This window comes from Eptatretus burgeri, chromosome 6 (assembly GCF_056783735.1).
Source record: "Eptatretus burgeri isolate ZD-2024b chromosome 6, Ebu_testis_v1, whole genome shotgun sequence".
Taxonomy (NCBI): Eukaryota; Metazoa; Chordata; class Myxini; order Myxiniformes; family Myxinidae; genus Eptatretus; species Eptatretus burgeri.
The window spans coordinates 5,301,107-5,313,627 of NC_140966.1; the positions used below are offsets into that span (position 1 = coordinate 5,301,107).

The 12,521-nt window shown below is 36.3% G+C and overlaps 1 protein-coding gene across 7 annotated transcripts in view; it reads right to left on the reverse strand.

Moving 5' to 3' along the window:
- The window catches only part of GCDH (glutaryl-CoA dehydrogenase), a 51,273-nt gene that overhangs the window by 32,119 nt on the left and 6,633 nt on the right, over positions 1-12,521 (reverse strand). For 4 of the 7 annotated variants that reach the window (XM_085883811.1, XM_085883813.1, XM_085883814.1 and 1 more), the window contains 2 exons: positions 12,324-12,359; positions 8,676-8,819 (listed from right to left, as the gene is read on the reverse strand). In XM_085883811.1, the coding sequence (XP_085739937.1) occupies positions 8,676-8,819; positions 12,324-12,359 (180 nt within the window). The remainder of the gene's footprint in view (positions 1-8,675; positions 8,820-12,323; positions 12,360-12,521) is intronic. The other 3 variants (XM_085883812.1, XM_085883817.1, XM_085883816.1) reach the window with 1 other exon arrangement.

The window sequence follows — 12,521 nt, forward strand, 5'->3', positions numbered from 1 at the left end:
AACTAAAATGGCCGCCCGTTAACCAGTCGGCCATCTTTGACCATAACGCAAAATAAAGTGAGGTGCACATGTATACCATCATGTACTGTGCTCGTGCCAAGTTTGAACAAAATCGGACCATGCAGGTCTGAGAAATGGTTGGGGACACGTTTAAGTTACGAAATGGCCGCCAGTCGGCTATATTTGATCGAATCGCGAACTAAAATGATGTGCATATGTATAACATTGTGTATTATCATTGTGCCAAGTTTGAACAAAATTGGTCGAGACATGAGTCAGGTGAATATACTGATTCTGGCTAACTTTTCCCCATGTGAATGGGGGATTTTCAGCGATTCATATTTTTTTTCCCTAAAATTAAACCCCCTTTTTATCCCAAGGTATATTTATTTGTCTCCCCTTTTAACCTAGGGACACTCTTTTCAAATAACCAATGCAATAAGATAAAGATTTGTTCAAGTAGTAAAGTGATTTGTTAAAGGTGATTCTAAAGAAATATCTGAAACATGTAAACTGAGGGGCACTCTTTTTCAAATAACCAATGCATATTGTTTAGCTCACTGAACCTATAAATATTTGTTCATTCTAAAATTCCTTAAATAGTTTAATTTTCTTTGCACAATAATCCCCATCTAAAATATTGAAAAATAAAACATTTGAATCTTTATATTTTTTAAGATACCCCTTTTGTGCCATTACGAAATGATAAACTTCTCTTAATGCTCTTGTTTGACCACCTCCTGAGCCACATATCATTTTGAGATGATAGTAAATTGTTTTTCCATTGTTCAATTGATAACCATCAAAGTTTTCAGTCCATTCAAGGATATTTATTTTTTTCTTTACATCCTCAAACTTACTAGTTTTTAAATTGATTCGCTTATTTGTTTTATTTACCTTTGTTTTAGTTATTTTTTCAATAAGACTTATTTGATATTTTTCACATTCATTATGTTTTCCATTTATATACCAAGACTGAGATTTTCTCCACTCTTTAGTTTGATTCATACTTGGTTTGACCATTTATATATTGTGAAAAAAAACGCGGCGGTAGCCCTTAAAAACCCTAACCCATCTTCCCATCGTTAAAACACAATCCATTCTATAAATTCTATCATACAATATCCATATGGAACACAATCTATTCCATTATCTAAAATAAATCTCATCATCAAAGGCTCCTAATGCCTTTTTATTTACTTCTTCACTATATATCTTATGTTTATAACTCCTTATTGTATTCATTTTCCTATATTCTTCTTTCTTATTCATCAAACAATTATGATAATTTCTGAAAGTTATTGATTTCTTTATTACAAATTTCTTTATTCCCTTTCACCTCTTATCAATCTGATCACTATACTTATAAGCATATGCGTTTGCTCTCAATCCAATAAACTCACTCATTACTTTTCCACCCAACTCATCCTTAAACATACCAATAACCTTTTCATTCTTTTTTGAAAATAACTCACTCTTCTTACTAAAATTACTTGTATCATATACTCCAATATTTTTCTTCATATCTTTATAAACATCATCAGTTTTTCTTTCCTTTTCCATATGAATAGCAGAAAAGTTCTTTGAAAAAACCTCTTCTCTCCTAAAACTTGGTTTATTTATCAATAGAGAAGCTTCTTTCCAAGATGTTGCAAATCTAATGTTTTGCCTGTTTCTAACATTCTCCATTGTCTTTCAAAGACAGCATTATTCATCAATTTATGGAATTCCCCTTCAAATTTTACTTTTGTATTTGTTCTCATATCTGTATTGAATTTCATATACTTTTTCATCTAAGGACTTTGTTTAAATTTTAAAACTCCATGAATTTTAGCTACTCTCAATCATTCTCAAAAACTGTTTCAAGCTTCTCTGATGCAAAATATATCCCTCTTTATCATAGAATGTTGTTAATAACTTTTCTGTTGATTTGCCTTTAATATTAAAACTTTTATGAGAATCACTTGACCATTCTCTCTTTGGGGTTTCTTTCTCACATGCAAAAGGAAAGTCTTTTTGATTATTATGAAGATCACTCAGGTCCCTCAAATAAACTTCAAAATAATAACCTTCTTCTTCCACATTCAATTCCTCTTGAGAAGAAATAACAATATTCATCAAAGCCTTTTCATAATCCTTTTCTTCCACCCACTCTAATTTACCATAAGGCAGAGATTGAGACATTGCCCATCCATACAAATTATTAGCATCAAAATACATCAAATAATTACTATCTTTTTCACAATCATAATTTGGAAGATATTTATTATTTGCTTTAGCATATCTTTTTGAACATACTTGTGATATTCCACCTCTCTTAGACTTCTCAATAATCAAAAGCATATCTACATCACTGATTAAATCTATATCTTGTTTTGTCATTTTCAACATTGCACTCCAAGCTAAACCAGGAGCTGTAAAATAGTGGGCAGGATCTAATCCATAACAATTTTTTTATTATGACAGAGTGATCTAAAAGCTTCAAACACATCAGCTAACAATAAAACATCCGTTTTTACATACAAATCATGATATTCTCCAAGGTTCTTTATGTTAAATATTTTCCAAATTTCTTGTGCGTGTTTATATTCCTTATCACTTATCTCTTCTTCATAAAGGTTATTATAGAAACTTTATTTTGAAGGAAGTTGTGTTTCTTTAAATCTCATAAATGAATCCATATAATCAGAAAGATAAATTCCCTTACTTGTAAGAATTTTCTCTTTACTTTGAATTTCATTCCTTGTTTGAATTTCCTCTTTAGTTAGAATTCCCTCTTTAATTAGAATTTCATCTTTAATCAGAATTTCCTCTTTAGTTGGAATTTTCTTTATAATTAGAATTTCATCTTCAGTTAGAATTTCTTCATTAATTTCCTCATTAATTAGAATTTCCTCTTTACTTTGAATTCTCTCTTTAATCTGAATTTCCTCTTTAGTTAGGATTTCCTCTTTTGGAAAGAATGAATTAAGATTTGGAAAAGACCCTGTGGAGCTTAGATTTGATGCTAGGTCGGCTAGTGGTGTTCCCATAAACTTGTAAGAATCTAGAAACCTAATACGAGTTAAAGGTTTTGTGAATATCATTTTTGTAAATGAAATATACTTTTGACTTGTGTTTGTCAAGGCAGAAATATTCCCTGGTGTTTTTGAAAGTTCATTTATAAATAGATGTGTATCATAGTTGGCGCTGTTTTTCTCTTCTTCCAATTCTGTCTTTTAAGGCTTTCAGGTTTAATGAAGTAGAAAGGGGGAGTAAGAACTTTCTTGATATTGCTCTCATCAACCACCATCCAACAAAGAACTACATCGATAGGTTTAGATCCCAAAGAGTGGTAGCATTTCAAGTCTCCAAAATAAACCCAACTTTCCAAGTCTCCAAGGTATAACCACATTCCTGTTGAGTTTCCAAGATACGTATCACATTGTGAGTTATCAAGCCAGAACCCACATTTCAAGTCTCCAAAAATATAACCATCTATCCAAGACTCCAAGGTAGAACCACAATTTCCAAAAATATTGTGGGTTTCAGTGATAAATCTCACATAGTATAACTGTGGATCATCAAGAAAACTCCATTTTTCCAATTTTTATGTTGTTCAGTGATTGATCTCACAAAGTATAACTGTGGATCATCAAGGAAAACTCCATTTTTCCGATTTTTATGGGTTTCAGTGATAGATCTCACATAGTATAACTGTGGATCATCAAGGAAAACTCCATTTTTCAAAATGTTTGAAATTTGTGAGTCTCCAAGGTAGATTCCATATTTAGAACCATCTTGGCAGAACCCTTTTCCCGAGTCTCCAAGGTAGTTATTTAAACCATCAAGGCAGAACTCATTCACTGATTTTTTTTCAAAATTTGAGTCTTCAAGGTCAAACTTGTATTCTGGCTCATCAAGGTACAACTTGTTCAGTGGGTATTGTCTTGATAACTCGCAATGAGTACTATTGCTGTAAAACTCTTTTTTTCAGGATTTTGCTGGTCTCCAAGGTATAACTCTTTGGTTGGGCCATCAAGGTCGAGCTCGTTCTGTGGGTCTTGGTCGCTCATAAGGTCTTCAACCAAGCCAACAATTTCGCCCCAAGTTGTAGCAAAAGCAGTATTTTCATTTTGTATTTCAGATACAATTTCCTGTGAGAGAAAATAATAATGTATTAATGAAGTGATTTAATTATTAAATGAGTCTATGCTTCAATCAAACTTTGAAAATAGGAAAATAAAATCTGACCTCAGCAGATAAGAGGTTTGAATCCAGTTCATCAACTTGAAGGTTTAGTTCCATACAAGTAGTAGAACTCCAAGGAACGCCAAAATCATCCCACTCAAGGTCTCGCTCATTCTGTGGGTCTTGGTCGCTCACAAGGTATTCAACCAAGCCAACAATTTCACCCCAAGTTGTGGCAAAATCGGTATTTTCAGATACAATTTCCTGTGAGAGAAAATAATAATGTATTAATTAAGTGATTTAATTATTAAATGAGTCTATGCTTCAATCAAACTTTGAAAATAGGAAAATAAAATCTTACCTCAACAGATAAGAGGTTTGAATCCAGTTCATCAACTTGAAGGTTTAGCTCCATACAAGTAGTAAAACTCCAAGGAACCCCAAAGTCAGTACAGCACTCCATTGTCAGAAAATTTTAGCAGCGTCTCGCGTCGCGAACGCTGCTCATAGAGAGCTCGGCGTTGTTGTTCTTCTTCTTGTTCTTGTTCTTCTTCTTGTGAAGACAAAACCTTAATCTCTCGGACTCGGCTCTTGTATATACAAGATCTGGATCTCCTTAAATACTGAGCACATGTACACATCCTCACATAGACGGTGCCTTTTGAGAGCGTCTATCATGAACTTTTAAATATATTCCGACATTTGCTTTAAAGTTTCGAAAAGTTCACGTTACTATTTAAAGATTATTTCATTTATCGTATTGTAATTTCGTAAATACACTATTTATTTCGTAAATACACGATATATCGTAAATACGTAAATACATTCTGACGGGTTTCGCTATTGGCTTAATCAAGGCACGTGACGAAATATGGGAAGTTGTTGTTGTTGTTGTTGTTGTTGTTTTTTGAAATATATTTTTTAATTTTTTTTTTTTTTAGCCGACAAAACCTTTGGGATGCTGCTCTTGGACACATTTGTCCTTGTTTTTAAAATGGAGTCTGGGTTGAACCATTTATAGAGAAAGACTGGTTGCTATGGTTTCCTTTTTCAAAATGGAGGATTGTTTGAAAAAAATTGCCTAACAGCCCAGCCAAGCCTTGGAATTTTTTTCAAAACCATAACATTCTAGAATTTTCTAGTGATTTCTTTGTGAGTCAGAGATGAACTGGAAATGATGTAAGAGTAGTAAAAGGGCTTAGTAAAAGTGGGCGGGGCTTAGGAAAAGTGGGCCAGGCTTATGCAAAAATTAATCTGAGGCTAAGGAGGTGGTCAAACAAGAGCATCAAGAGAAGTTTATCATTTCGTAATGGCACAAAAGGGGTATCTTAAAAAATATAAAGATTCAAATGTTTTATTTTTAAATATTTTAGATGGGGATTATTGTGCAAAGAAAATTAAACTATTGAAGGAATTTGAGAATGTACAAATCTTTATAGGTTCAATGAGTGAGCTAAACAATATGCATTGGTTATTTGAAAAAGAGTGTCCCTAGGCTTACATGTTTCATATATATCTTTAGAATCACCTTTAACAAATCACTTTACTACCTGAACAAATGTTTATCTTATTGCATTGGTTATTTGAAAAGAGTGCCCCTGGGTTAAAAGGGGAGACAAATAAATATACCTTGGGATAAAAAGGGGTTATATTTTTAGGGAAAAAAAATATGAATCGCTGAAAATCCCCCATTCACTTACATGGGGAAAAGTGAGCCAGAATCAGTACATTCACCCTACTGACATGTCCGAGATATGGGTGTGGACGGACGCACACATGAACGAGACCCAATCCATAAGCCCCTGTTTCGAACTTTGTCAAACGGTGACTAATAAATCAGTAATTGTACTAAACACAGTCAGATGTGAGCAGAGAGATGGAGCGCCACCTACAATATACAAGTCCCCCGTGTGAAATACAATCCTAAATCCTCATTTTGTTTTCATTTTATGACTTATGTGGAGAATGTGATTAACAATGTACACACTCCATTTTATAGATTGATTAGAAAAATCTAAAAAAATGCAACGGCAGACATTCTGATTTGACATTTAAAGCATATATAAGCATCACATGGTCAGCTGTGTATCATGATACGTATCATATCGTGACAAAGGCTTATCGTTACAATGGCAAGAAAAATACACTCATAGATTACAACGATATTCAAACTATTTGTACATGGGGACAGATTATTGTAATAACTCAGTCGTGTAAGTGAACATGCTGTTGATAAACTACCTTGGCCCTTTTTTGACATCATGTGTGTTCTCCAGCTGATGTTTACATGATCATATAATAATATGTATAATGTAAACGCTTACAGAAATCTGGGACTTCTTAAGATCTGAGAATTTCATCAGATCTCATGATAAATTTCCACATGCAATAATACATGTCTATTTGTTCCTTATACATTTCCAAACCCATGGGCCAATTTCCTGAAATTTGCTGCTCCTCATTATTTTCACACGTGGAAGGTCAACATAACAATAAAGCTTTCAATAATGAATGAAATTGATGCAAAAACATGAAATAACAGCACATTGAGCAATTGGAAACCATTTGTTGGGTGCCGCACTAAGGCCTTAGTTATTTTATAACTTGGTTTACAGTTCTTCAGCTAAAATGTAGGGTCGGTAGGTCGAAATATAAATATAAATATAATTTCAATTTTTAGAAATTATATATTTTTATGATTTTTTTCAGATGTTCCATGGAAAAGACAAGGGTAGGTGGGGGGAAAATAAATATAAATCCCAGACCAGGAGGATCTAAGAAAACATTGAATATGGAAGACCATTCAAATGCAGGATGCCCATGTTCACTGTTTCATCTGATGTGAAAAACAATAAAGAAGGATTAAAACTTGTTTTTACAATATAGTCTGGCATGTTTTTCTTATAGAAACCTGTTGGATCATCAAACAAATGGAAACAATGCTGAGAAAATTACTGTCCAAGTCGTAGATGTGTGCGTGCACACCAGTGCATAGTGCTGGATATGATTAAACAAGGACAAATGTGTCCAAGAGCCACGTCCTAAAGGTTTTGTCTTCACAAGAAGAAGAAGAAGAACAACAACAACAACAACGCGGAGCTCTCTTAGAGCCAGCGTTTGCTACGTGAGACGCGGCTAAAAAAAAGGTGTCTAAGAGGAGTAAACATGCTCAATCAGAGCCATAACCAGCTCTTACTTTTCAGCGGGCATCTGATCGTACCGTCTCCCCATCCCCATGAGCACATCAAAGGCTGATTTCACGTCCGTTGAAAGCTGAATATCAGCATCTCGCAGGGAAACTTTGACGTACTTGGCACCGAAATCTTTCAATACGAACAGCGGTGTACAACTTTGGACGGAAACAAAATCAGCACGATCGAGAGTAACCTGCGAATCATCCCTGCTGCTGCACTGAATTGATGCAATCGTTCGGCTAGAATATTCGTCGTCAAGATGTTGCGTGATTAAATCACCAATACAGTCATTCAAATTTATACCACTGACATACTTCTTAACAATCACTTTCGCCCCAGAAACCACAGTCAATCTGAACCATGCTGGTCACTGATCAGACGCCATGACCGAAGACTACTGCGCAGTTTGGTTAAAGGGGACTCAGCATTTTGGTGCGTGCACGCGAAATTATATTTTGAAAATAAATGCCGACGTTTACATTTCGGGTTTTGAAACTTTTGCACCTTCGGCGGAAAATTTATAAATATAAAAGGCTAAAAATGTGTTTTATATTTATATTTAATTTTGGCTAATATACAGTCGGCGGATTTGTAAACCAAGTTATAAAATAACTAAGGCCTAAGTGAAGAGAGGGGCGGATATGAGCTTGCACCTCGGCTGGGAATCAAACCAATTGCATTTAAATATTTACATTCCATATGCAGAATGGAAAGTGATCTAAAAAGGGTCCAGAGTCTCTGCGGGACTAAACTGAGTCGAATGAGGGGTTTCAAGCTCGTATACAACCTTAACCAAGAAAATGAAGCCAATTGGTCTGTCATGCCGTATCGCACTCCCTAACTAATTTTTGCTACTGCTGTGGACAACAATCTTCTTGAACTAAAGATTAAATAACCCTATCTTGATCGGGTGACCCAATTTGTGTATATAACACACACACACACACACACACACACACACACACACACACACACACACACACACACACACACACACACACACACACACACACACACACACACACACACACACACACACACACACCCTGCCAAGCAAGTTGCAAAAAAGCAAGAGCAGACCAAGTCACAGGTGTCGTTTCATCCGCTAAGCCAATAGACTTCATCAGGCCAAAAGCCACAAAGGGGAAAAGAGCCTGAGGAAGGGGGAAAACCCCCAAAGTTTTGTTCCAAACTGCACCTGCCATTTCATGTGAAAATAACGAATATAAAAATAATCTAAAAGGAACCAGAAAATAACAGCAGGCAAAATGGACAAATGCTTCAAACCGTTTTATCAATTAATGTTCTTACCTTCATTGCGGTTTGCCATGAGGATGCGTGGCATCAACTTTTCTTGACAGTAGTTGTGGAATGAATCCCGAATCATTATCTCTTCCTGGGTCAGAAGGTCTTCCAGATGCAAAGCATCAGACCAATCAAAATGCGCTTTTGCAGCTACAGGGTTGGGACAAGAAACCTGTGTTTACATCAGGTAGGCTCTCCCGCAGTCTTAACTGATAGGATTGTCATAAGATGCTAAAGAACCATCATGCCGGTATACGTTGCAAGTTATTACTACACTGCATAAATCAGCTGCTGCAAGACCCAAAAACATTACCAAAGTTAACGCAGACCTTAATTACATGGAAGTAATGGGCTTTCATGTATCAACCTCGGCCCTCGGAAGGATGGGAGATTAAGTCAACCCACCTGGTGTTATGTAAAGGCACAACAGGGGCTCGAACTCAAGACCCTAAGATATTAAGCCAGCCACTTTTACCATCATGTCAACACCAGACTTCAGGACTTGTGTTGCATTAAACCTTTGGAATGTCCATGCCATCCCAACATAGGAAGTATAGCAACATAATGATATCATTGAATTTGAAAAGAAAAAAGATAGATTTTACCTTTTGCACGAATGGCAATAATTGGTTAATAAACATTACAAGTTATGCTTCTTTTTAGTTTAAAATACTTACACACAATCTATCACACTGATCTTCATGAATTTCATGGCTCTCCAATACAGTGAACCCTCGGCAAGTGTAATCAGTAAAGTCAGGCCAAATAGTGGAAATGGTTCAAAATGATCACTAGTACCTCCACCAAAACGACACCAACAAGGAATCCCTTGTTCATATCGATGGGTTTTATAGTGGTTGTAGCTCATCTCAACACTGCTTAACCAAAAGTGATATCTGCACTAATAAAGGGAACACACAGCTAGGAGAGCAAGAAAATTCATGAGGCACAAGATAGGCTCCACCCTCCAGTTTAACACCATAAAATGATACCCAGAATTTATTCAGCGTAGCAAAAGATGTTTCGAATTAAAAAACAAAACAAAACTAGAATAGCACTCAGTGGAGCACATACCTCCATCAGGATGAACAGTTTACATTTTGTATCCCACTGATAGGCCGGATCTGGATCCGGACCTGAACCAAAATCGAATCAGCTTGTTTTTGTCACCTACCCAACTCATTCACCTAGTTGTGTCACAACTCTAACACAACTTTTTGAGATATTATGCAATATATCATTTTTGGCCCTATCTCTCAATTGTGAAGAATCACTCATATATTTTTTTAAATGTCGTATCCGGATCTTCACCAAAATCGAATCAATCGTCCTTATCACACACCCAACCTGTCCACCAAATATCGTCTGAACCTGTCCTTTTTGAGATATCGTGCTCACAACCAGACAAACTAGAAATCACTCATGGAGCAACACTTGGAGAAACTAAATTAACGAGAATGGCACTCGATTGAGTGCAAGCCTCTATACCAGGCTGAACAGTATGTGTTTTGTGATGGGCCCCACTATCTCGTTGATCCCAGTGATAGCCAGATCTGAAACAGTACATGAACCAAAATCGAATCAACTTGTTCTCATCACCGATCCAACTCATCCATATAGTTTTGTCATAACTCGTCCACAACTTTTTGAGACATTATCGTATAATAATTATTGGACCCCGCTATTCGCGGGGGATACGTTCGTGGAAAAATTCCTCAAATGTCAGGGAATTGTTTTTTTGTTTGTTTGTTTTATGTAACATGGTCTAGGCTCATGGAAGAGTGATTACACATAACAAATGAGAACACAACACAACAAAGAGAACAGCAGGAGAAAGGGGAAACACCAACAGTAGGGCGGAGGGTGAAAGTAGATGAAGACAGACAAACAAGGGATGCAGGTAATGATGATGGGGTAAGGGAGAACACAAAGGATGGACAATATGGATGCGTAAGCAAAATTGTGTTTAACCAGTTTGTGATTTTGTCAAGGTCTGAGGAGAGGGAAGAGGCTGCTGCCTGTCTGTCAGAAGGATGAGAGATGTCACAGCAGAGAGTGGAATCACCAGCAAAGAGAAAAAGAGGATATTCCAGAGTCAGTGAGATAATCGATGAAGATTAGGAATAATATGAGGTGTAGAACACTGCGTGGTGTACTCCAGCCTTAACAGGGAGAGGCGATGAAAGGGTTCCGTTTGAGAGCCACACATTATCTAGTGGAGGAAGTCAGTAATCCAAGAGTGGAGTTGGCCTTGGATTCCGTGATCCAAGCAGACAGTTTGGAGCGCAAGGCAGGATAACAGACTGTATCAAAAGCTCAAGAAATGTCCAGAGATGGCCCTGAACTCATGTCTGATATTGAGGGTCTCCCACCATTATTGTGAGAGTATAAGCAGTATGTCAAAGGTGGAGTGACCAGGTCTGAATCCAAATTAATGATCTGAGATGAGGCTGTTGGAGAAAAGGAATGATTTTATGTCAACTGCGATGATGGATTCCATGACCTTGCTGATAATTGGAAGCAAGCTAATTGGCCTGTAGTTAAGGGGATCTGTTTTTGCACCTTTTTATGCAATACTGCGATGTTGGCCGATTTCCAGTTTCCTTGGTGGAAACAGGAGACCAGTCCTGAAGTGTAAAAATAAGTAAATAAACATAAATAATTTAAAAAAAAATTTGCGAATACACGAATGTAGAAGCAGGTCACACTTTATGACCCGTGACTAGCGAATCCACAAATAGCGGGGTCCGACAGTCATTGGTGTGGTCTCCCTTAAAAATTAAAAAAAATTCTCGTATCCGGCTTAAAATTCGGATCTTCATCAAAATCAAATTAATTAGTCATTGTCACAGACCCAACCTGTCCACCAATTTTCTTCCGAATCGGTCCATAACTTTTTGATATATCATGCTATTTATCATTTTTGGCCATAGCCCTCAATGGCGAAGAATCACTTAAAAAAATTACAGTATCTGGATCAGGATTGAACCCTGATCAAAAATTTGCATTGCTATCCTGACCAGTCACTTACATACACAAATTTTTTTCGGAATGAGTGCTTGAAAACTGTGAACAAAAATCGTGTGATAAACAGTCAGAAAAAACAGACCTTACAGACCAACATATTTGCCAAAATTATTTTGCCAAGCAACAAACAGACAGGGTTGAAAACATAACCTCCATCCACCCTCGGTTGCAGAGGTAATAAAAAAACAATCATGAGGAACAGGCTTTTCCTCTGTGAGAATTATGAGGTTTTGAAGACTATTTTTCCACCCTTATATCGACTTTTAGTTATTAGTCCCTTTCCGGTTTCACTGGAGGGGACTATAGGTTTGCTCTCCGTCTGTCCGTCCATCACACCTGTGGTTTTTCAGACTTTTCCCCACACCCTTTAACAAATTCAAATGAAACTTGGTACATGGCTTTATTATGATAAGTTACAGAACAAGTTCAAGTTTCAGGGGTTTCGTCAACTTTTCACAGAGTAATGCCCTTTGTGGACTTAGAAAATATCACATTGGTATTAGGGACATATATTGAAAAACAATTCTCACCCTTGTTCTTACTGACATAGATTTTTGGAATTGGATAAAAATGCTTAGATAGCTCAATTGCGAAACACAACTGGCATTTTTTCCAGAAATTACTCACCTTTCAATTTATCAGGTTTCAATCTTTCTTCCTTTGCTTTAAAAAAAGACAAAGAAAAGTACTCAGAAAAAATAATTACATAACAACATCACAAAGACTGCAAATTCGAAAAAGCATGCAAATAAAACACCAAATGAAGTCTTGTACATGCACCTATAGTGCCTATAGTAAGTCGACACCCCCTTTCAAAATTTTCAC